Below are 25706 nucleotides of genomic sequence, written 5' to 3'. Positions count from 1 at the left end.
GGGTAGCTTTGTTGTATTTCTCTTCATTTACAGGGAATGACTTCCCCTTAATAAAAGTGTAGTACCACATTCTGTGTCTGGGCAGGTTCTCCGAGTGGTTTAGTGGCTCCCTGGCTGACGCTGACTCAGTGCATGGCCTGCAATGAGATTAGGAACAATCTCAAAGTGCTGGAGGAACTCAGTGGGACAGGCAGCATTTGTGGAGAGACTGGGACCTTTCCTTCAGTCTCTGAAACATTGCCTGTCCAATCCCTCCACGGATGCTGCCCAATGTACTGAGTTCCTCCAGCACTTTGCGTTTTGTTCAAGATCCAGCCCCTACAGTTTAATGTGTCTCTGGATGCAATTACTTTCTATGGTGGTGAAAGTAACTGCCCCTCCTCGGGCAGCACAGTGTGCAGTTGGTAGAGCTGCTGCCTCACTGCGCCAGAGACCTGGGTAAAATCCTGACCTTCCGTGCTGCCAGTGTGAAGTTAGCACGTTCTTCCTGTGTTTGTTAATTGGCCCTCTGCATATTGCCCCTAATGTGTAAGGAGTGGATAGGAAAATGGGAGTATAGAACAAGTGTGAACGGGTGATCGATGGTGGGGTAGACTCGATGGGCTGAACGGCCTTTTTCTGTGCTGTATTTCCAGAGAAAGGCATAAATTCACCACTCTCAAGGAGAAATACTTTCTCCTCATCTCTACCTTAAGTGGCTCACCCATTATCCATCAGTATTTTGGAAACTGATAGTGATGTAGCTGCAACATAAGAAACCATACAGAATTTACTGCATTCATATTTAATGCAGCAGCAGAAAACTTGCCCTTTCCCCCGTCTCGGTTGCAGTTCTTTAACAAACAGCGATGAAGATCAGCCCTTCACAGTGCCCGGCCCGCTGCATCACACACAGGGGTCTGGGATGCCCAGCCACAGCGGTGTCCTCCAGTCGTCAGAGCCCCCTCAGGTGGGAGCAGCCATCTTCTGCCGGTACGTGTGTAGCCGGAGCAGCCACCTCTGCCAGCAGACGAGGAGCAGCGGCGGATCCATGAAGTGTGCGTGTGCCGGACGGCCATCTCTGTACGCCACTACGATCAACCCCTCCTCAACCTGAGTCGGTTAAAGGCAACCCGTCAACCATAGTTCCACAAACACAAGCAATAAAGGAATTCACACCCCCCACCCTAAGCTACTCTATACAGTACAGTACAGGTCTGCAAGGGTCACATCCATGTTCTCAACAGATACTGCCTGACCCGCTGAGTTACCCCAGCAAAGACGCAAAGTGCTGGGAGGCCCAGGACAGAAAGGCAAGTATGGGATGGGGAGCAGAGTTAAAATGGTTAGTCACTGGGAGATCCAGCAAGCCTCGGCACCAGTGCTCAGTGAAATGGTCACCGAGCCTACGCTTGGTCTCGCCGATGTACAGGAATCTACATCGGGAACACTAGGTGGAATAGACAAGATTGGAGAGGCATAATTGGAGATTGGAGAGACTGGGACAGTGGCGCAGCGGCAGAGATGCTATCTCACAGTGCCTGACCTCAGGTGCGGGCTGTGTGGAGTTTGCACGTTCTCCCTGTGACCGGGTGAGTTTTCTCTGGGTGCTCCGGTTTCCTCCCACACTCCCAAGACGTGCAGATTTCTAGGTTAATTGGCTTCTGTTAATTGTCCCTAGTGCGTAGGATAGGACTAGAGGGTGACCGCTGGTCGGGTGCGGTTCCAGTGGGCTGAAGGGCTCGTTTCCACGTTGCATTTCTAAAACTAAACTAAAGTGGTCAGCCCATATCTTACACTCAGAACTCTGGGGGAGGGACGCCCCCCCCCCCCCCCCCCCCCCCCCCCCCCCCCCCCCCCCCCCCCCGACAAGAGTGGAGAGGTCCACCACCCTCAGGGGTTGGCATGAAACAAGAGGGAGGAGGGGCGCTGACCTGGAAATCGTAGTTGTCATCGTGGTTGAGGGCGCCGGCATAAGCTGCCACCTGCAGCGGGTTGTCAAACGTGTTTCGAAAGTACGGCTTCGGTTTCTCCGACGTTTTCCAGTCAATGACGCACAGCTTGCCCCTGCACAGAGTACAACACGGAACATAGAACAGTACAGTACAGGAACAGGCCCTTCGGCCCACAATGTGCCAAACATGATGCCACACTAAATTAATCTCCTCTGTCTGGACATGATCCATATCTCTCCATTCCCTGCATATACACGTGCCTATCTAAAAAACTCTTAAACGCCACTATTGTATCTGCCTCCCCCACCATGCCTGACAGCGCATTCCAGGCCCCCACCACCCTCTGTGTAAAAAATACCCTCCCCCCCTCATCTCACAGCAAAACAGACCCTTTGGCCCACTATGTTTGTGTGATTATAATGCCAAGACCAACTCTTATCTGCCTGCATGCGATTCATATTCCTCCATTCCCTGCATATCCATGAGTCTATCCAAAAGCCTCTTAACTCCCACTGTTGAATCTGCCTCCATCATCACCCACTGTCAGCACGTTCCAGGCATCCACCACCCACCACCCACTGTGTAAAACAAACTTGCCCTGCACATAGCCTTTAAACTTTCCCCACCTCACCTTAAAGCTATGCTCACTAGTCTTTTACATTCACTCTGTCTATCTATGTTGCTCATAATTTTATATACTTCTAAGTGAGTTCTAACAGATTTCCTCTCAGCCTCTGACGTTCCCAGCTGTTATCAGGCAACTGAACCATCCTATCAACAACTAGAGAGCAGTCCTGAACTACTATCTACCTCATAGGAGACCCTAGGACTATCTTTGATCGGACTTTACTGGACTTTATCTTGCACTAACCGTTATTAACGTTATTCCCTTTATCATGATTCTGTACACTGTGGACGGCTCAATTGTAACCATGTATTGTCTTTCTGCTGACTGGTTAGCACTCAATAAAAGCTTTTCACTGTACCTCGATACATGTGACGATAAACTAAACTATAGTCAGACAGGATGCTGTTAATAAACAGAAAGCACCAGGTAAACATAAATTGAATGCTGCGCCAGGACCTACCGATACTCTGCCACACAGTCTAGCAGGCCGGTGTACTGTAAGGGCAGGTGCTTCACTGCACTCTCCAACACTCTGGTCCCTGTTACATCATCCAGGACACTCTTGACACTCTGCAAGTAGCCCGCCACATCCTCATTATCAGTCTCTGGAATACGGGATGAGAGAAGAGCATCCTCCAATGCCGAATGGAAAAGCTGCCCTCGATTGAGAATGTCTTGGGAAACACAGGAAGAAAGCACTTGCCATTAGTATCAATATTATTAACTGAACAGCCATGAACATGGATGGCCATGTAGCCACAGTCTGAAGAAGGGTCCCGAAACAAAATATCACCTGTCCATTTTAACATATAACATATAACAATTACAGCACGGAAACAGACCATCTCGGCCCTACAAGTCCGTGCCGAACAATTATTTTCCCTTAGTCCCACCTGCCTGCACTCATACCATAACCCTCCATTCCCTTCTCATCCATATGCCTATCTAATTTATTTTTAAATGATACCAACGAACCTGCCTCCACCACTTCCACTGGAAGCTCATTCCACACCGCTACCACTCTCCGAGTAAAGAAGTTCCCCCTCATGTTATCCCTAAACTTCTGTCCCTACATTCTGAAGTCATGTCCTCTTGTTTGAATCTTCCCTATTCTCAAAGGGAAAAGCTTGTCCACATCAACTCTGTCTATCCCTCTCATCATTTTAAAGACCTCTATCAAGTCCCCCCTTAACCTTCTGCGCTCCAGAGAATAAAGACCCAACTTATTCAACCTTTCTCTGTAACTTAGTTGTTGAAACCCAGGCAACATTCTAGTAAATCTCCTCTGTACTCTCTCTATTTTGTTGACATCCTTCCTATAATTGGGCGACCAAAATTGTACACCATACTCCAGATTTGGTCTCACCAATGCCTTGTACAATTTTAACATTACATCCCAGCTTCTATACTCAATGCTCTGATTTATAAAGGCTAGCATACCAAAAGCTTTCTTTACCACCCTATCTATATGAGATTCCACCTTCAAGGAACTATGCACGGTTATTCCCAGATCCCTCGGTTCAACTGCATTCTTCAATTCCCTACCATTTACCATGTACGTCCTATTTTGATTTGTCCTGCCAAGGTGTAGCACCTCACATTTATCAGCATTAAACTCCATCTGCCATCTTTCAGCCCATTCTTCCAAATGGCCTAAATCACTCTGTAGACTTTGGAAATCCTCTTCATTATCCACAACACCCGCTATCTTGGTATCATCTGCATACTTACTAATCCAATTTACCACACCTTCATCCAGATCATTGATGTACATGACAAACAACAAAGGACCCAACACAGATCCCTGAGGCACCCCACTAGTCACCTGCCTCCAACCCGACAAACAGCCATCCACCATTATCCTCTGGCGTCTCCCATTCAGCCACTGTTGAATCCATCTTGCTACTCCTGCATTTATACCCAACAGTTGAACCTTCTTAACCAACCTTCCATGAGGAACCTTGTCAAAGGCCTTACTAAAGTCCATATAGACAACATCCACTGCTTTACCCTCGTCAATTTCCCTAGTAACCTCTTCAAAAAATTCAAGAAGATTAGTCAAACATGACCTTCCAGGCACAAATCCATGTTGACTGTTCCTAATCAGACCCTGTTTATCCAGATGCTTATATATATTATCTCTAAGTATCTTTTCCATTAATTTGCCCACCACTGAAGTCAAACTAACAGGTCTATAATTGCTAGGTTTACTCTTAGAACCCTTTTTAAACAATGGAACAACATGCGCAGTACGCCAATCCTCGGGGACTATTCCCGTTTCTAATGACATTTGAAATATTTATATCATAGCCCCGGCTATTTCTACACTAACTTCCCTCAATGTCCTAGGGAATATCCTGTCAGGACCTGGAGACTTATCCACTTTTATATTTTTCAAAAGTGTCAGTACTTCTTTTACTTTGAAACTCATAGTATCCATAGCTACTCTACTAGTTTCCCTTACCTCACATAATTTAATATCCTTCTCCTTGGTGAATACCGAAGAAAAGAAATTGTTCAATATCTCCCCCATCTCTTTTGGCTCTGCAGATAGCTGTCCACTCTGTCTCTCCAATGGACCAATTTTATCCCTCGTTATCCTTTTGCTATTAATATAGCTGTATAAACCCTTTGGATTTACTTTCACCTTACTTGCCAAAGCAACCTCATGTCTTCTTTTAGCTTTTCTAATTTATTTCTTAAGATTCTTTTTACATTCCTCATAACCATATAACAATTACAGCATGGAAACAGGCCATCTCGACCCTTCTAGTCCGTGCCGAACACATAATCTCCCCTAGTCCCATATACCTGCGCTCAGACCATAACCCTCCATTTACTCCTCAAGCACCTCATTTACTTCATGCTGCCTATAATTATTGTAAATTTCCCTCTTTTTCCGAACAAGTTGTCCAATTTCCCTTGAAAACCAGGGCTCTTTCCAATTTTTACTGTCTCCTTTCAACCGAACAGGAACATAAAGATTCTGCACTCTGAAAATTTCCCCTTTAAATGTCCTCCATTTCTCTTCTACATCCTTCCCATAAAACAAAATGCCCCAGTTCACTCCTTTTAAATAATTTTGCATCTCATCAAAGTTAGCCTTTCTCCAATCAAAAAACTCACCCTAGGTCCAGCTCTGACCCTTTCCATAATTATATTGAAACTAATGGTATTGTGATCACTGGACTCGAAGTGCACCCCAACGCATACCTCCGCCACCTGTCCCGTCTCATTTCCTAACAGGAGGTCCAGCACTGCCCCTCCTCTAGTAGGTACCTCTATGTATTGCTGCAAAAAACTATCCTGTACACATTTTACAAACTCCAAACCATCCAGCCCTTTTACAGAATGTGTTTCCCAGTCTATGTGTGGAAAGTTGAAATCTCCCACAATCACTACCTTGTGCTTACTACTAATATCTGCTATCTCCTTACATATTTGCTCTTCCAATTCTCGATCCCCATTTGGCGGTCTATAATACACCCCTATAAGTGTTGCTACACCTTTCCCACTTCTCAGTTCCACCCAAATAGCCTCCCTAGATGAGCCCTCCAATCTATCCTGCCAAAGCACTGCTGTAATATCTTCCCTGACTAGCAATGCAACACCTCCACCTCTTGCCCCTCCAATTCTATCACACCTGAAGCTACGAAATCCTGGAATATTTAGTTTCCAATCACAGCCATCCTGCAACCATGTTTCACTGATCGCCACATCATCATACTTCCAGGTGTCTATCCAGACTCTAAGCTCATCCACCTTTCTTACAATGCTCCTAGCATTAAAATATGCACATTTAAGAAATCCCCTGCCTCTTATTCTCTGTTTATTTCCTTTTTCTTCTTTCTCCTCTTGTGTCCGAGTGCTTCCTTTTTCTGCTTCCTGCCTCCCATTCTGTCTACTAGCTTTCTCTATTTGAGTCCCTCGCCCCAACCATTCTAGTTTAAAGTCTCCCCAGTAGCCTTTGCAAATTTCCCCGCCAGGGATGTTCTCCAGAAATGCTGCCTGATCCGTTGAGAAACTCCAACACCGTCTTTTTATTTGTAAATCATCAGCATCTGCAGTTCCTTGTTTCTATATTTTACTTAGCTACAATTAAAACTTGCTTATCACCAATACTGTGTTAATATACTGCTTTTAAATGCCCCAAATTCTCCAAACACATTATGGGAACAACATCATAGTCATAGAACATGGACTGAGGGGGAATCCTATGGTTAACAATGGGCTCCTGGGCAGGGTGTTCAGCATGAAAAAGGCTCTTCGGCCCACCAAGTCCACACAGACCATCGATCACGTTCACAGTAGGTCTGTTATCCTAATTTCTGATCCACACCCTACGCACTAGGGGTAATTTACGGAGGGCAAATTAACCTACACACCTGCACAACTTTGGGATGTGGGACGAAACCGGAGCACCCGGAGGAAACCTACACGGTCACAGGGAGAAAGTACAAACACTGCACAGACACCAGCTGAGATCAGGATGGAACCCGGGTCTCTGGCGCTATAAGGCAGCAGCTCTACCCGCTGCGCCACTGTGTCGCCCTGTGTTCCTGTGTAGGGTACAAGCAAGATGGCAGAAAAGTGGGGTGGTGTTTGGAGTGAGTGAGGGACAGACGAAAGAAACAATGTTATGGGTGTCTGGAGATATATAGACGGTGTAGCGGTAAAGTTTGTAGGTGAATTAGCTTCTGTAAATTGTAAATTGTCCCTAGTGTGTAGGATGATGTTAGTGCATGGGGTGATCGCTGGTCGGTGGGGACTCGGTGTATTTCCACGCTATATCTCTAAACTAAACTAAACATAGCCTCCAGCGTGATGCTGCTGGGACGGAAGCTTTGGATAGAGATCATAGTGTTGGCACACACTCACTCTTGGTGTAGGCGGCAAAGCCCTCGGGGCCCAGCTCCTTGGTCATCCTGCGCCTCCATCGCTCCAGGTAGAAGGCCTGCTCCAAGCTGACGGTCATGTGCAGCACCTGCGTCACGCTGGCCAGCCTGGGCTCGGCACTGTTCCTCCGCAGGGGAATCCGCAGTGGTGTCCCGGCCGCAGGTCCCGGCTCGGGCCACCGACACTGCCCTCCGGCGTCCAGGAAGGGATACGGGTTTGGGAGGCTCTCTGGCACAGGGTCTCCCACAGCCGGCCTTGATCTGACTACAGGTCCATACAGCAGCGTGTCCTCTCCCAGCAGGGTCTCGGGGGTCTGCGGACTGACCTTCGTTGACACCACCGAGCGGACCAGCGAGGTGTACCTCTCGTGGTTTACCTGATCATACTCACTCAGCTTTTTTTTCTGGTAACCAAGGCACAGGGAAGTACCAAAACTGCGATGCGAGTATACCAGTTCTTTCAAATACGTGCCGTTGTAATGTTTCAGGGAACCCTTAATCGTGGTACGGGCAGCAAGACTCAGCAGCTCAAAGTGATTCATTCTCCAGTGCGGTGGGTGGGTGGAATGAGGCAAAGCCCTTTCAATCTGCAACACAATGCAGGATTAACACTTTCCTTATAATGTCCATGTCATTTTCCTGCCAATACAATCCGATAGTTCGTCACCCACTGCATTTTTCTGGCATGTTACAAAACTACAGAATAAGAACGATCACCTATTTTAAGTGTACCTCAATACAGAACCAGAAAAGGAGAAGAGGAGGGATGAAATGTGTCTTCCTTCCCTGCACTCATTATCTAACGCTATTGCCTCCTTCTCACCTCTGGCCTTTGTCACTTAATTCACACATCTGCCAATCACCCCCACCCCCCGCTCCACCTGTATCCACCTATCACTTGTTAGGCTTTGTCAGACCCCCCACCTCTTTTAAAGCTTTTCCCCCTCTCCCACTCCACCTTGTCTGAGGAAGGGTTAGAATCAATGACTAGTGGGTAAAACAGCAATAGAAAAACTTTGCAGAAAAGATATATTGGGTACAAACTGCATACATTCGTACGATTTAAAGGAATGGGTCTGAAGAAGGGTCCCAACCGAGGATGTTGCCTGTCCATTCTCTCCACAGATACTGCCTGACCCTCTGAATTCCTCCACTATTTTGTTGTTTGCTCAGATTCCAGCATCTGCAGTTTCTTGTGTCTCCACTCTTAAACCACTGTTTGCTCATGTGAAATTCAGCTAAGGCATTCAACAGGAAATTATATAGATGGCCTCAGCAAATTCCAACTATGGATTTAGACAGGAAAAGCTACATTTTGGCAAACTTCCTTTCCTTAAGGCTATTTAGCTTACTAAGAAAACAGTGTGTTAGCTACCCTCTCCTTTCTTACACAAGCTTTGTGCCCATTGCTGTTCGCTTACACATAACTCACAAATTATGCTGTAAAAAGGTTTTTTAAAAAGCCGAAAATTCGGAGTCGATTTATTCCTTCAGCAATTTGTGCGATTCACTCCCCAAGGCAAGTTTATCTTTAATTTTAGTTTAGAGATACAGCATGGAAACAGGCCCCTTCGGTCCACCGAGTCCACACGGATCATAGATCAGCCGTTCGCACTAGTTACAATATGATACGATAGAACTTTATTTATCCCGGGAGGGAAATTGGTCTGCCAACCGTCATAAAACACAAGATACATGAAATTAAAGTGATGAGTGGAAAGGGTTGTGGATTTATACTCTCTAGAGTTTAGGAGATTGAGAGGGGATCTTATAGAAACTTACAAAATTCTTAAGGGGTTGGACAGGCTAGATGCAGGAAGATTGTTTCCGATGTTGGGGAAGTCCAGGACAAGGGGTCACAGCTTAAGGATTAGGGGGAAATCCTTTAAAACCGAGATGAGGAGAACTTTTTTCACACAGAGAGTGGTGAATCTCTGGAACTCTCTGCCACAGAGGGTAGTTGAGGCCAGTTCATTGGCTATATTTAAGAGGGAGTTAGATGTGGCCCTTGTGGCCAAGGGGATCAGAGGGTATGGAGAAAAGGCAGGTACGGGATACTGAGTTGGATGATCAGCCATGATCATATTAAATGGCGGTGCAGGCTCGAAGGGCCGAATGGCCTACTCCTGCACCTAATTTCTATGTTTCTACGTTTCTATACCCCACGAAATTAGGGGGGGGGGGGGGCGGGTTGTGCAGTTTGATAGCCACAGGGAAAAAGGACTAAAACTGCACACAATAGTGCAGTCTCACCAGGGCCCTGTACATCTGCGGTAGGACTTTCTTGCTCCTAAACTCAAATCCTCGTGCTATGAAGGCCAACATGCCATTAGCTTTCTTCACTGCTGTGCCTGCATGCTTACTTTCAGTGACTGATGTACAAGGACACCTTCTTCTTCTTCTTTCATATGGCGTGCACAGCCTAAAGGTGTAGGCCAACTTGTTCTATTTGATCTTATGTGATTGTGCACGTCGGGTTGATTACATTCGTCGAAACAGGGCCGACCACGTGAAGGTTGCAATCTTCCACCCCACAAGGACACCCAGGTCACATTGCATCTCCCCTTTTCCTAATCTGACACCATTCAGATAATAAACTGCCCTTGTTCTTGCCACCAAAGTGGATAACCTCGCATTTATCCACATTATACTGCATTTGCCATGCATCTGCCCACTCACCCAACCAATCCAAGTCACCCTGCAGCCTCATGGCATCCTCCTTGCAGTTCACACTGCCAACCAGCTTTGTGTCATACGCAAACTTATAAATGTTACATTTAATTCCTTTGACTAATTCCTTTGAATATATATTGTAAATAACTGGGGTCCCAGCACCGAGCATTGCGGCACCCCACTAGTCACTGCCTGCCATTCTGAGAAGGACCAGTTAAATCCTACTCTTTTGCTTCCTGTCTGACCAGTTCTCCATCCATGTCAATACCCTACACCCAATACCATGTGCTCTAATTTTGCACACTAATCTCTTGTCAAAGGCTTTTTGAAAGTCCAGATACACCACATCCACTGGCTCTCCCATATCCATTTTAGTTGTTACATCCTCAAAAAATTCCAGAAGATTAGACAGGCATGATTTCCCCTTCATAAATCCATGCTGACTTTGACCGCTCCTGTCACTGCCTTCCAAATGCACTGCTATTACATCTTTAATAATTGACTCAAGCATCTTCCCCACTACCGATGTCAAGCTAACTGGCCTATAATTCCGTTTTCTCTCTCCCTCCTTTCTTTCTTAAAAAGCGGGGTTACCATGATCTTATTAAACAGCAGGGATCCCGAGGGACCACTGGTCCATTCCCGAGGAAGACACGAAAACCTGGAGTAACTCAGCGGATCAGGCTGCATCTCTAGAGAAATGGATTGGTGACGTTTCGAGTCGGAACCCTACTTCTGACTCCCCCTGACTGCTTCATTTGAGTTAGTTCCACGATTCTGCACTTTCTCAAGGGTTAGAAGGGCCCCAGGTGGGGGGGGGATTATCCAGTTCCCCAGAGATGGGGGGGGGGGTTAGTGGGCCCCTGGTGGGGGGGGGGGGGGGGGTTAGAGGGCCCCGGGGGGGGGGGGGGGTTAGAGGGCCCCAGGTGGGGGGGGGGGATTAGAGGGCCCCTGGTGGGGGTGGGGGGGGCAATGTAGAGGGCCCCGGGTGGGGGGGGGGGGTTAGAGGGCCCGGGTGGGGGGGGGGGGTTTAGAGGGCCCCTGGTGGGGGGGGGGGGGGGGTTTTTAGAGGCATTGGGGTGGGGGGGGGGGGTTAGAGGGCCCGGGGTGGGGAGGGGGGTTAGAGGGCCCCGGGGGGGGGGGGGGGTTAGAGGGCCCCAGGTGGGGGCGAGGGGGGTTAGAGGGCCCCGGGTGGGGGGGGGGGTTAGAGGTTAGAAGGGGGGGGGGGGGTTAGAGGGCCCCGGGGTGGGGGGGGGGGTTAGAGGGCCCCCGGGGGGGGGGGGGGGGTTAGAGGGCCCCGGGGGGGGGGGGGGTTTAGAGGGCCCCAGGTGGGGGGGGGGGGGGGTTAGAGGGCCCGGGGGGGGGGGGGGGGGGTTAGAGGGCCCCGGGGGGGGGGGGGGGGGGGGGGTTAGAGGGCCCAGGTGGGGGGGGGGGATTAGAGGGCCCGGGGGGGGAGGGGGGTTAGAGGGCCCCGGGGGGGGAGGGGGGTTAGAGGGCCCCGGGGGGGGGGGGGGTTTAGAGGGCCCCGGGGGGGGGGGGGGGGGGTTAGAGGGCCCCGGGTGGGGAGGGGGTTAGTGGGCCCCGGGTGGGGGGGGGGGGGTTAGTAGGGCCCCGGGGGGGGGGGGGGGGGGGGGGGGCCGGTCCCAACGGTGGGGGGGGGGTTGGGGGGAAATTTTTTCCCCGGGCCAGGGGGGGGGGGGGGGGGGTTAGAGGGGGGGGGGGGGGGTTTAGAGGGCCGGGGGGGGGGGGGGGGGGGGGGGGGGGGAGGGCCGGGGGCCGGGGCGGGGATTCAGGGGGGGGGGCGGGCTTGGGGGTGTGGGGGGGGGGGGGGGGGGGGGGGGGTGGGGGGGCGGTGGGGGGGGCCCCCGGGGGGGGGGGGGGGGGGGGGGGGTGGGGGGGGTGTTCTCGGCCAGAGGCCCCCCGCTGGGGGGGGGGGGGTTACGGTGGGGGGGGGGGGGGGGTTAGAGGGCCCGGGGTGGGGGGGGGGGGTTAGAGGGCCCCGGGTGGGGGGGGGGGGGGGTTTAGAGGGCCCCGGGTGGGGGGGGGGGGGGGGTTAGAGGGCCCCGGGTGGGGGGGGGGGGGGTTAGAGGGCCCCGGGTGGGGAGAAGGCAGTAGGGCTTCGCCGGCAGCCGAGCCCCGGGACTGAGCTCCCTGCTTCACACTAATCAAAGAGCGGCTTCGCTCTGTGACCTTTGTCCTCACGCCTCGGCGCTCCCCGGGCAGAGCCTCAGTCCGTGTGGTACTCACTCTCCATCACTGCCCGTCGCCCACTCGGCGCACAGCCGCCTGGGAACTGTAGTCTCCACTCCGCAAAACTACAGGGATTGGTCGACGGTGGAAACTACACTTCCCATAAACCACCGCGCGGTGAAGGCGGTGCCTACGTCAGGACGCCACAGGCAACGGCCTCCGCTACGGACTACAGGTCCCACAAGTCAGAGCGCGGACGCCCGCAGTTACGCCGTTACGCGTGCGAACCCCTGAAGGTGGAGTCTGCGTCGTGACGTAATGCCGTCCGTGAGTGACCGGCAGTGCTGCGAGCCAATAGCTAAGTTGTGTCGTGGTGACGTGTCGAGCCGCTGCGCCAATGCGAAGGTGGTGGAGGCGGGAGCTTGGGCAGAGTTACGCGGAGTGAGGAAGGGAGCGGAGCTCTGCGCTGGCCGGGGAACGCGGGGTGAAGCGGCGCTACCTGCAATAACGCTGCTCTTTTCTTCCTGCCCGAGTGAGCGATGTCTGATAGTCCCGCGGTCCTGAGTGAGTGCAACAAGGTAGGGGAAGGTGTGGTTTGCAGCCCAGTCACTCGCCGCTTCTTCCTGATTGTTGGTAAACAACGCTTACTGGGGACTTCAGCCGCAGCTCCTAGCCTAACTGCGGTGGGACTGCGCGGTTCCTGCTACATTTATAACGTCTTTTATGGTTCTTTAAAACATAAACAAGTACAACCTGGAAGTGGGAATCTTTAGGGGGTAGACACAAGGAACTGCATATGTTGGTTTACAATCTTGTGCAAAGCACGAAGTGCTGGAGTAACTCAGCGGGTCAGGCAGCATCTGTGGAGAGAATGGACTGGTTGCGGTCGGTACCTTTCTACAGGCTGATAGTTTCTTCAACACTTTGTGTTTTGCTCAAGATTCCAACAGCTGCAGTTTCTTGTGTTTCCAAAAATCTTTGTGCAGATGTGACTAAAGTTCCACCTGATGTCCTGGCGATGCTTTCAAACTGATTACTGGTTATAGCAACCTTTTTTTTGTAGTTGCTTCTGCCTTTTTTACTTGTGGAATCACAAGAATGTCAGATACCAGAAGGCAATGTAGGTGTTCTGGAATGTCGATAGAATTATACAGTTAGTGTCACTCCTCTTTCCCCAAACCATGCAACCTTTTTCATTTCAAGTATTTAATACTTGCCATTGGGAAACGTTTCTGTTCTATAAGGGTGTTACTGCTTTGGGGAAGGTTTATTGGGCTAATGTCAGCTGGGCTGGGTTGTAGACTAAATCATTGAGCAGACTCTGATTCCCGGCTGTGTGCCTGTTATCAGAGACCAGAGGAATTTGCATATGGGAGATCCCTTTTTTTTAAAATGAGATGTTAAAGCAAAATCCTGTTTAGTGAATGCAAATATAAAACTTGTCCTAAATACAGTTTATATGCATCAATGTACAGTGCTGAGCTTTGTTTTACATGCTATTGAATCAACTCAGATAATATACATGTATACATTTCAAACAAAAGTACAATCTGTTGAGCAAAGGGTGCAGAATACAGAGTGCAGAATACAGTTGTCAACATTGTAGCGCATCAGTTCCAGACACAAAGTCTAATGTCCACAATGGGGTAGAGGTGAACCGGACAGTACCCTAGCTTACGGAAGGACTGTTCAGAAGCCTGCCATAAGAGGGGAAAGAGCAGTTCCCGAGACTGGTAGTGTGTGCTTTCAAACTTCTGTTTCTAACTGACTGAGGAGCAGGGAGTAAAAAGGAATGATGGGGGTGGGACAAGTCTTTGATTGTGTCAGCTGTTTTCTTTGACCTGGCTGTTATCAGCAGCCTGGATAGTTTGGTCACTAGTGTAGGAAGGAACAGCAGTTGCTGGTTTATACAGGAAATAGACATAACATGCTGGAGTAACTCAGAGGGTCAGGCAGCGACTGGAGAAAAGGAATAGGTGGTGTTTCAGGTCGAGGCCCTTCTGCTGTCTGGAGTTCAGATTAGCAGTCTGAAGAAGGGCTCCAACCTGAAACTTCACCTATACTCTTTCTCTGGAGATGCTGCCTGGCCTGCTGAATTACTGCAGAAAGTTGTGTATATCAATTATTTGGTCACTTGATTAGTTCACTTGTTGATTGTGAGATTCTTTGCACAAAAGGCAAGGGTATTGTTTGCCCTTGCACCAATTGGAATTCAGTTGCTTGTGGAATGCTGCAGGACATCCTGGAGTGGATTGATCCATGGGATCATTCTCATTAACAACCTTGTTGTCGTTCCCACAACAGCCTGTTCAAAAGATAGACACAAAAAGCTGGAGTAACTCAGCGGGGCAGGCAGCATCTCTGGAGAGAAGGAATGGGTGACGTTTCGGGTTGAGACCCTTCTTCGGATTAAACCAGCATCTGCAGTTCCTTCTTACACACTGTTCGAAAGATCCTTGGTGTAATTAAACATTGTCTTAAACATGTTTTAAAGGGCTCAAGACTGGTATATATACTGACAACAGAAATATTTTGTTTTTATTGCAGCTAAACGGGCTTATAAACAGTAAGAGATAATATACCAAACACAAGTAAAATAAATTAATAATCAGCAATACTAGGTATCCATAATAGTGCAAAAACTGAAGTCTGTAGTGCAACCAATGACACATCCATAGAAACTTATAGTTGCTGAGGTTAGTGTTGTGCAGTGTTCAAGAGCTTGATGGTTGCTGGGAAGAAGCTGTTATTGAACCTGGAGGCCACGGTTTTCAGGCTCCTGTACCTTCTTCCCGATAGGGGCAGCGAGATGAGAGCGTGGCCAGGGTGATGTTGGTCTTTGACATTGGTGCCTCCAATAGATTCCTGGTGGGGAGTTCAGTACCCGTGATGGACTGGGCCACTCTCTGGAGTCTCCTTCATTCCTGGGTGTTCAAGTTGCCAAACTAGGCCATGATGCAACCATTCATAGTGCTCTCTGCTGTACACCTGTAGAAGCTCCTTTTCTGATATCTCCCTTTTTAAAGAGCAGCAGGATGTTGACAATATTTACCCTTGAGAAAACTAATCATTGAACACAAGTTAGCTGACCATTATCCCATTGCTTAATGCTGATTGTGTGCAAATTGGCCACCAACCTGAAATGTCACCTATCCATGTTGTCCTAAAATGCTGCCTGACCCGCTGAGTTGCTCCAGCACCCATCTTTTTTTGTAAACCAGCATCTGCAGTTCCTTGCGTCTCCATTTTCCTTTATTAGAGCTGCCAACAATTCAAAAATACTTAAATAGCTGTGTAGTATTTTGGGACATCTTAAACATAAAAACATAGAAAATAGGCGCAGGAGTAGGCCATTCGGCCCTTCGAGCCAGCACCGCCATTCAATATGATTTGGCTGATCATCCAGAATCAGTGCCCTGTTCCTGCTTTCTCCCCATATCCCTAGAATTCCTTTAGCCCAAAGAGCTATATCCAACTCTCTCTTGAATACATTCAAAAAGGATGTGAAAAGCAATATTTCAATGCAACAATTTTCTTGTGACAAATCATTGACATTAGAAATAAAATTGGGAGAATGTTGGGAATGCTTGACTGCCTCGTGGAATGGCAGGGTTGTTGTTTCGAGTCATGACCCTGTTTGTTCTGGCTTCTGCAGTTGTGTGATTGCCAATTATAATGTGTTAATGAATGCCATTAACCTTATCTAGAAACAGCTGTGGCAAAGTACCATCACGATGTGGAAAAACCTGACGCATGTGTTTTTGAAAATCATGCCCTAATTAATTGTTTGGATTTTTTTTTTAACAGTTGCCTGGTGAATGGGTCCCTTAGTATAGTTGAAATGGGCAAGTACAGCTTAATTACTGTGCAGATCATAGTTCCCAGCTGCAGACGCAAGGAACAGCAGATGCTAGTTTACAAAAAAAGGCACACAGCGCTGGAGTAACTCGGGCAGCAGCTCTGGAGAACATGGAAAGATACTGATTCGGGTCGGGGCCCTGTGATCTGAGTTGCCGCCTAACTGTGGGTTACTCCAACACCTTGACTTCTATGTACATTTTCCACCTGCCCTTAACAATATTTGGTCTAATTAGATGTTGCATTCACACATTGAAGGAACTGCAGATGCTGGTTTATACCAAAGATAGACCCACAATGTTGGAGTAACTCAATGAGTCAGGCAGCATCTCTGGAGAAAAAGTATAGGTGACGTTTTGGGTCGGACCATTTTTCTCCTGAGGTGATGTTTGACCCTCTTTGGTGACCCACGGACTTTCCTTGATCGGACTTTGCTGGCTTTACCTGTTATTCCCTTGTGCTGTAAATGTACTATAATAAACTACACTGTATGGCTCAATTGTAATCGCGTATTGTCTTTCTGCTGACTATATAGCAAGCATCAAAAGCTTTTCACTGTAACCTCTGTACACGTGACACTAAATTGAACATGCTGAGTTATTCCAGCACTTTGTGTCTATCTTTAGAAGTTAGCATTAGAATGTAATGTAGACAAAAATGCTGGAGAAACTCAGCGGGTGAGGAAGCATCTATGAATTGAAGGAATAGGTAACGTTTCGGGTCGAGACCCTTCTTCATACTAACGGTTCACTCTGAAGCCTACATTACACTGGAAGCTGTCACCGCTTTGTTTTGTATTTCAGCTGGCTTCCGTATCCATGGAAGGAGAGCCCTCGGTGCTGGTCGACATCCCCGATGCCCTCAGCGAGAGGGAGAAGGTCAAATTCACTGTCCACACGAAGGTGGGTGGGTCCTGCAGCACTGAGTCTCGCCCAGTCTACCTCTCGCTGGAGATGGCAAGCGTTGGCTGCCATTGTGTGCTCATCTCTTTCTCAAATGAGTCGGGAAACCAGTTTATGATTTACACAACACTGGATGTTATCTGTTGTACAAATCACAGTGGCACAGTGGTAGTGCCGCTGCCACGCAGCTCCAGAGACCCGGGTTCCATCCTGATCTTGTGTGCTTCCTGTGGGGAGTTTGCACGTTCTCCCTGTGACCACGTGGGTTTCCTCTGGGTGTTCCGGTTTCCTTCCGCATCCCAAAGACCTGTGGCTTTGTAGGCTAATTGGCCTTTATAAATTGTGATATAGTGTGTTGGATAGAGCTAGTGTGTATGGTTGATTGTTGGTTGGCGCAGACCTGAAGGGCCGAAGGGCCTGATTCCACTCTGTATCTCTAAACTAATCTCATCCCCCGGTTACAGCAAGTTTGTGTTCCTGTGAAATGTTCCTAACCCAGGCAGTTCCCAAATTGGGACTGTGGCCGCAGCGTTCCCTCAGAGCGAAGATGCGGCAGGCAGCTCTATCGTGGTCTGCCAAGCTCTGGGTCGTACGTGCAGTCCATATATAAGTCGTAGGGATGTGGAGCAGGGAAGTAGGCCCTTCCGTCCACCTGGTCCGTTTGGGGTTATTGTCACATGCATCAAGGTACTAATGTCAGCTCATAATGTCTGTGTCGATCATAACATCCAAAAATACTCATCTGTTCTGTCTGTCCGTGATCCATATCCCTCCATTGCTTGCATATCCACGTGCCTATCTAAAAATCTCTTAAATGCCTATTGTTTCTTCCTCTGTCACCCCTACCCTCCTCCCTGGCAGCAGGTTGCAGGCACCCACCACTCTATGTATATAAAATAAACTTGCCCCATACAATTACTTTTAAACTTTGCCCCTTTCACCTTAAAGCCACGTCCTCTGGTCTTTGACATTTCCACAATACACTACCTATGCTTTATTATTTTATGTACTTGTATTGGGTCTCCCTGCAATCTTCAGTGTACCAGAGAAAACAATCTAAGTCTTGTCCTTATAACTAATGCCCCCTAACTGAGGCAGTGTTCTGAGGAAGGGTCGTGACCCAAGACACCACCTACCCATGTCCTTCAGATGCTGCCTGATCTGTTGACCTTGCTACACCAGCACTGTGTTCTGCGTAAGGTTCCAGTATCTGCAGTTCCTTGTGCCAGCATTCTGGTAGACCTGATCTGCATCCTTTCCATGGCGTTCACATCCTGGGGTGACCAGAGCTATGAGATTTTGTGCTTCTAACTCTGAACTTCTGAAAGATGAAGCAACTGAGGTGTTTTGTGGATACAAGGAACAAATCACAATGGTATGAACATTGAATTCTCCAATTTTAGGTAACTGCATGAAGCTTCCCCACCCTTTTCTTTGTTCTTCTCCCCCCCCCCCCCCCCCCCCACTTCTTTTCGTCCTCTCCCTCCCCTATGCCCCACCTGGATTCACACCTATTTCCATCCACTCGCATTCCTTCCTCTAGCTTCACAATTTGCAACTCTTCAATCCTTTTGTCTCGCACGCTTTTTCATTTCTGGTCTTTGTCCACCATCGGCCTATTAACCCCCTCTCACCCCCCCCCCCCTCCCCCAACCGTATCCACCCATTACCTGCCAGGCTTTGTCCTTCCCCATCTCTCTTCCAGCTTTCTCTCCCAAAAACAATACTGCCCCCTGAAGCATCATATCCATATTCTCCAGGGATGCTGCCTGACCCACTCAGTTACTCCAGCCCCTTGTCTCCTCTCGAGTTGTTAGTTTGCTACTCTCCCAGTGCACCATTTGAGGAAGTGAGCAGGGCAGCACCGAGATCATAAGTCTGTACTGCACTCAAGATGGTGACCTTGCTTGTCCCTTAGATATTGTGGGCACAGTTTAGCTCGGGGAAAGAGTGTGTCCCATTTAGAGTGGCACGGTGGTGCAGCATTAGAGTTGCTGCCTTACAGCCCCAAAGACCCGGGTTCAATCCTGACTAGGGGTGCTGTCTGCACAATGTTTGTACGTTCTCCCTGCAACCGTGTTTCCTCCCTCACTCCAAAGACCTGCGGGTTTGTAGGTTAATTGGCCTCTGTAAATTGTAATTTATCCCCAGTGTTAAGTTGGTGCTGATGTATGGGGTGATTGCTGGTCAGCATGGACTTGGAGGGCCACACTGTATTTCTAAAGTATAAACTCACTGCTGCTAAGCAGTGCTACTGGTAGATGACTGCAAGTATTGTCAGATGAAGGAAGTTGAAACTAGTTTTCATTTTCATTCTTTGTAAGGAAATGTGCAGCTTTTAATTCTGTCTTTTGATCAGTATCCCATCTTAAATTTGCATTTGTATCTGGCACTCAAAATCCTTGGATTCTTTGCTGTAAACTGCTGCAATGTGAATAACAGACCATTAATTACAATGATCACGTTAGCTAGTATATAAAAACACAGCTTGGGAACAAGCCCTTTGGCCCACCATGTCTGGCCTGAACATGATTCCATTAAGGTCATCTCCTCTGCCTGCAAGTGATCCATGTTGTTCCATTCCCCGCATGTGTATATCTAAAAGCCTCAAACATTGCTTTCGTTTCTGCCTTCACCTCCATCCCTGGACAGTTTTGAAACACTTTCTCCAAAAACTATTCCACTACTTTTGCCGTGAGCACACAAGGGTTGGGAACATGCGCACACACACATTTTAAATCTTGTTGTAACACTCGTTTGTTCCGTTGTTTTGACTGCGGGTATGCTCTTGACCCTGTCTAGCTCTGCAGTTTTTTCTTGCTAATTATCTCGATCATTGGGTGCTTTGCTACTCAACTGTTTTGCATTGTTTAATTTCTCACTTGAATCTTGCTCTCACTGAAGAGGTTTGTGCATTAACTGTGCATGTTCACCCATAGTTCTTGATGCCAGCCATCAGACTATCTTGATTCAGTGTACAGGAAGTGAGCCTTGTGTGGCTGAGTGGATGTTGCAAGTTCTTGACATTGCAGGAGGAAGGGCAAAGACTGCCGCAACTGCAAGATTCCAGATTTCCTTCCAATTTTTTAAGCTCTAGTCTCAAATCTTAAGAGTGCAGACGTTCACCAGATCCTGCCTTAAAGATAAGAGCTCTCGGCTGCCCTGATAAACGCACAACTGGTGGAGAAGAGTTGTTAGCGGCAGACAATCAAGTGGTGATTTAGACATGTGTTGTGGAAAACTGAAAAAGGGGTGGGTGCTTTTTCCAAACTCTTCGTGCCTTTATGTATGGGTCAGTCAGAACCTCTTTGCTGGATGGAAATGCCAAATACTAGAGGACATAGCTTTAAGGTGAGAGGAGCAAAGTTTAAAGGAGATGTGAAGAGTTTTTACCAAATGTGGTGGGTGCCTGGAACATGTTGCCGGGGGTGCAGGTAGATGTGAGAGTGGTGTTTGAGGCTTTTAGATCAACACTTGGATACGCCAGGAATGGAGGGATACTGATTGTGTGCAGGCAGATATGATGAGTTTAACTTGGTGTAGTTTAGAGATCCAGCATGGAAATAGGACCTTTGGCTCACTGAGTCTGCCCCAACCAGTGAACACGTGTACACTAGTCCTATCCTATATACTAGGGACAAGTTACAGAAGCCAATTCACCTGCAAGTATTTGGGATGCGGGTGGAAACCGGAGAAAACCCACGCAGTCACAGGGAGAACGTACAATCTCCATTCAGCCGGCACCCGTAGACAGGATCAAGCCCAGGTCTCTGGCGCTGTGAGGCAACAACTTCTCCGCTGTGCTGCCCAGTTCATGTGCCGTGGCATCATGTAGGGCATGGACGTTGTGGGCCGAAGGGCCTGTTCTTGTGCTGTAGTGTTCTGACCTATGCAGGATGCTGTGAATAAACTGTAAGGGATTGCTTGAGAATTGTGATAACCCTGATTCCTCACCTTTTACTCCCTGACCCTCTGTGTTTGCTGCAGGAGGTTGGAGAAGTGAATGAGGAGGAGATTATTTAGATCGTGGCAGCTGAGATTGTAGCAAGGGTTTTGCACAGATGTTTGATGTGGATGAGATTGGGGTAACAATGATCGCACCCTGGGTCGGAGACCAATATTTTGATTGAAAGAGAGGATGTCGTCATAGATAACTCCTGGTGAGTATCGTGCTCGAGTGAGTGTAGTTCAGCGATCACTATTAAATCTGGGAGATTTGATTTTTTTAAAATTTTAATTAAGACTGTTGGAGGAACTCAGTGGGTCAAGCAGCATCGTTGGAGATCATGGATAGATGACGTTTTGGGTTGGGACCCTATTTCAAGCTGATTTTAGGGGAGGAGGGAGAAGAATGGGAGAGCGGGGGGGGCAGGACAAAGCACAGCAGGTAACCGGTGGACACAGACGAGGGAGTGGGTTTTGAAGGGCAGAAGGTTGGAACAAAGGCCAGGGATTAATGCAGGTGTGAGACAGACTGCCTGTCCTCTATATGCTGGCATAAAAAACCTCTCAGCCTGGATTGATGGACTGATTTGCTCCTACGTGGCTGTGGATACAGGACATGTGGCGTTCACATTCTTATTCAGAATGACCTGAACCAAAACGTCAGAGTTCTCCACTTTCTCATCCAATCCCTGCACGCTCGGGGCAATTTACAGAGACCACTCACCTACCAACCTACACATTTTTGGGATGTGGGAGCAAACCGGAGCACCTGGAGGAAACCCACGCGGCCACGGAGAAAGTGCAAACTCCACACAGACCGCACCCATAGTCGGGATTGAACCTGAGTCTCTGGTGCCGTGAGGCAATACCTCTATCGCTACACAAATTCTGCCCTTTGGCCTGCTAATCCTTTCCCCGAAGAAGGGCCCTGACCTGAAATGTCACCCATCTATGTTCTCCAGGGGTGATGCCTGATCCACTGATTTACTGCAGCGCTGTCTTGCCTCTTCCACAATGTGTTGCTCGGTTAATGTCTTCCTCAAGGGATTTTTCACAAACAAAACACTTGCTCTCTGCTGGATTATGAGGAAGCTAATTCATTCTGACTTAATTTTGTCTCTATCCCCTCTGCTTTCTTCCCCCCTCCCCCTTCTCTGCACAATGCTGTATGTGATATGGTGGGTCAGGAGAGTGACAACCTGCTGAAAATCTTGTGCAATACTTGGTTTCTGAACTTTGGTTTCTGAATTGTTCAGTCATTTATCTCTTGCGTCGGGTTTGACTGCTGTTGACAAGATTGCTGCTGTTGACAAGATTGGACTGGTGGAACCCCTGTTTTTTTTAAACATGGATTAAGGTGACGAGGTTTTACAAATACACCTTTGTGCAATACTGCCTTTTGAGAAGATAGACACAAAGTGCTGGAGTAGCTCAGAGGGTCAGGCAGCATTCTGGAGAAAAAGGAGGGGGGGAATATCCAAGGCGGTATCTTTTGAGAATTTGTGTGTTAGATGTGGCGTGCTGTTTGGTGGCAGCAACGGTGGTGACAGGAATTGATATCTGTGCTGATCCACCCAAGGCTTGGTAAAGCTTTGGTAAATGTATCTCACCGTTTGGCCATCTGGGTCACCAGTGAATGTTCACTGGGCACTCCATCCGCTCACCGAAGCTTGGTTTACTTAAGAGATACAACACGGAAGCAGGTTCTTCAGCTCACTGAGTCCATGCTGACCAGCGATTACCCTGTACACTAGCATTATCCCACACACTAGACAATTTACAATTGTACCAAGGCCAGTTAACCTATAAACCCGTTCGCTTTTGGAGTGCGGGAAGAAACCACACGGTCATATGGAGATCGTACAAACTCCATACAGACAATACCTGTTAACATTTAAACTAACATTTCCTTGTTCTTTTGGCCAGGGTCGGTCCAACCCATAATGTAGTCTGTTGGTTTTTTCCTCCCCACCCCCCACAGATGCTACCTGACCTGCTGAGTTACTCCAGCAATTGTTTTGTTTTGCTCTTTTTTAAACTTAGTGGGTTGAGTCGAATGCTAGTTTATGATAGTTTGTGTATAAGTAACAATAATTTGCACAGTGTCCAAGACCCAGGTGTGATCCTGATCTCTGGCACTGTTGGTGTAGAGCTTGTATGTTCTCTCTGTGATCGTGTGGGTTTCTTCTGGGTGCCCCGGTTTCCTCCCATATCCCAAGGACGTGCAAGTTTGTAGGTTAATTGGCCTGTGTAAAGTGCTGGAGGAACTCAGTGGGTCAGGCAGCATCTGTGGTGGGAATGGACAGACAATGTTTCCGGTTGGGACCACAGACACGAGAACCTGGTGATATTTAAGGGGAGAGCGGGCGCCATTGTCAACTAGTGAGTGGGCTGGGAATCCAGGTGTGGGACCATGAGGACCTGCAACATGTAGAACGTAGCACGTGGTCCATTGGAACTACCTTCAGAAAATAACTTCTTTAGCCAGAGGGCAGTGAATTTGGAATTCATTGCCATTGTGCCACCATGCCACACACACTCCTTTTAATATCGGTGGTGGAGCCCAAGTCATTGGGTATTTTTAAAGCAGAGATTGAGAGATTCTTGATTAGGAAGGATGTCGGGGGTTATGGGGTTGAGAGGGAAAGATAGATGAGCCATGATTGAATGGCGGAGTAGACTTGATGGGCTGAATGGCTTAATTTTGCTCCCTGGGACTTATTAACTCATGGCATATTTTATGGGGGGGGGTGATCTTATCTTTGCAAACCAAGTGGTTGGGCTTGGGGCTCCACAACAGCTGGGTGGAGTTGGCAATTGTAGAGGGTGTCTCGGACCTTGAGGGGAGGTGGGGGTCTGAGTGGGGGAAGCACTGAATCTCGTTCTCTCCTTCAGACGACCCTGCCATCTTTCAAGAAGTCTGACTTCTCGGTGATCAGGCAGCACGAGGACTTTGTGTGGCTACACGACGCTCTGGTGGAGAATGAGGACTACGCCGGGATCATCGTGAGTGGGGGGTCGTGGCCAGTGTTCAGACTGGCACTGGGTTTGTACTTGCGGAGGTTTGGAAGGATGAGGGGAACCTCAGTGAAACTTACCGAATAGTGAAAGGTCTGGATAGAGTGGATGTGGTGAGGGCGTTTCCACCAGTGGGAGTGTCTAGGACCAGAGGCCATAGCCACAGAATAAAAGGATGTACCTTTAGAAAGGACACGAGGAGGAATTTCTTTAGCCAGAAGGAGGAATTAATTGCCACAGACGGCAGTGGAGGCCAAGTCATTGGGTATATTTAAGTGGAGATTGATAGGTTCTTGATGAGTAAGGGTGTCAAAGGTTATGGGGATTAGGCAGGAGAATGGGGTTGAGAGGGAAAGATAGATCAGCCATGATCAAATGGGGGAGTAGACTCGATGGTCCGAATGACCTAATTCTGCTTCTATGTCATGTAGTATAGTGGTTGGCTGCAGGGCTCTGCTGTGTGGATGAGTATTCATGAAACAGCAAATTAGACTATTTGGCCCATTGTCTACTCCACCAGGGTATCACTCGAGGGTGATCCTAGAGGTGTCTATAATCATGAAGAATGGATAAGGTGAATTCACAGAATTTTAACCAGAATTGGGGAATCAAGAACCAGGGGACATGGGTTTAAACTGAGGGAAATATTTAATAGCCTGAGGGGCAACTTTTCCACATAGAGGGTGGTGGGAGTATTGAACAAGCTGCCAGTGGAGGTAGTTGAGGCAGATGCTATAGCAATTATATAGCATTTGGGCAGGTACAGCGGATAGGAAAAGATATGTGCCAAATGTGTGCAAGTGGAACCAATTTAGATGGGTCATCTTGTTTGGCATAAATGAGTTGGGCCGAAGGGCCTGTTTCTGTGCAAATGCCTTTGGTTGTCCTAGAGAATGCACAGTGATCTTGGCTTTAGGAGCAAGTTTCAGGTGAGGGCTTGAGATGTGTTCAAGAAGGAACTGCAGATGCTGGAAGATCGAAGGTACACAAAATTGCTGGAGAAACTCAGCGGGTGCAGCAGCATCTATGGAGCGAAGGAAATAGGCGACGTTTCGGGCCGAAACGTCGCCTATTTCCTTCACTCCATAGATGCTGCTGCACCCGCTGAGTTTCTCCAGCAATTTTGTGTACCTGAGGGCTTGAGATGGTTGGACGTGAATTGGTCAATGGGGAAGGAGTGGTGCTTCCGATAGCGGGGGGAGTGTGAAGGGGGTGGACAAGGTGGGGAGTGTGAAGGGGGTGGTGTGGGTAGTGTGGGGGTGGACAAGTCAGGGAGTATGTGGTCTTGGGTGGATAGCGTGGGTAGTGGGGATGGCGTGTGGAGTGTGAAGGGGTGGACAAGGTGGGGTCTTGGGTGGATGGTGTGGGGAGTGTAAATGGGGTGGTGTGCAGAGGGAGTTGTGGGTAGTGTGGTCTTGAATGGGGAGTGTGTGGGGACTTGTGGTGCGATGTTAGTTCTGTTGATGTTGACCACCCTTCCATTATCTGCCTGTAGATTCCCCCAGCACCTGCCAAGCCCGACTTTGACGTGGCGAGGGAGAAGATGCAGAAACTGGGCGAGGGAGAAGGATCGATGTCCAAGGAAGAGTTCAGTAAAATGAAGCAAGAACTGGAGGCGTAAGATAGCCTGGAGCTGCCCATTGCCTGTTTGTTCAGCACAGCT

The 25706-nt window shown here is 48.5% G+C and overlaps 2 protein-coding genes across 5 annotated transcripts in view; one reads left to right on the top strand and one right to left on the bottom strand.

The window, feature by feature from the left end:
• Positions 1-770: 770 nt before the first annotated feature.
• mgme1 (mitochondrial genome maintenance exonuclease 1) lies at positions 771-12532 on the bottom strand. Of its 3 annotated transcripts, none has more exons than XM_055639401.1 (5): positions 12378-12532; positions 7441-8044; positions 3023-3236; positions 1914-2046; positions 771-1092 (listed from the first exon to the last, which is right to left on the bottom strand). In XM_055639401.1, the coding sequence occupies exons 2-5, from the start codon at positions 7997-7999 to the stop codon at positions 946-948; spliced, it is 1053 nt and encodes a 350-aa protein (XP_055495376.1). In that variant the 5' UTR covers positions 8000-8044; positions 12378-12532; the 3' UTR covers positions 771-945. The 3 variants fall into 3 exon arrangements, with proteins under 3 accessions (XP_055495376.1, XP_055495377.1, XP_055495375.1); XM_055639402.1 differs by having other exon boundaries at positions 12333-12400; XM_055639400.1 differs by lacking the exon at positions 12378-12532 and adding an exon at positions 9821-10080.
• A 195-nt stretch (positions 12533-12727) lies between these two features.
• Positions 12728-25706, top strand: part of snx5 (sorting nexin 5) — a 33335-nt gene continuing 20356 nt past the window's right edge. The window contains exons 1-4 of one of the 2 annotated variants that reach the window (XM_055639398.1): positions 12728-12898; positions 16982-17080; positions 23921-24031; positions 25539-25660. In XM_055639398.1, coding sequence (XP_055495373.1) covers positions 12860-12898; positions 16982-17080; positions 23921-24031; positions 25539-25660 — 371 coding nt within the window. In that variant the 5' untranslated portion in view covers positions 12728-12859. The remainder of the gene's footprint in view (positions 12899-16981; positions 17081-23920; positions 24032-25538; positions 25661-25706) is intronic. The other variant, XM_055639399.1, reaches the window with a different exon arrangement.

This window comes from Leucoraja erinacea, chromosome 8 (genome assembly GCF_028641065.1).
Source record: "Leucoraja erinacea ecotype New England chromosome 8, Leri_hhj_1, whole genome shotgun sequence".
NCBI classification, from domain to species: domain Eukaryota; kingdom Metazoa; phylum Chordata; class Chondrichthyes; order Rajiformes; family Rajidae; genus Leucoraja; species Leucoraja erinaceus.
This window is presented reverse-complemented; position numbering and strand designations above follow the sequence as displayed.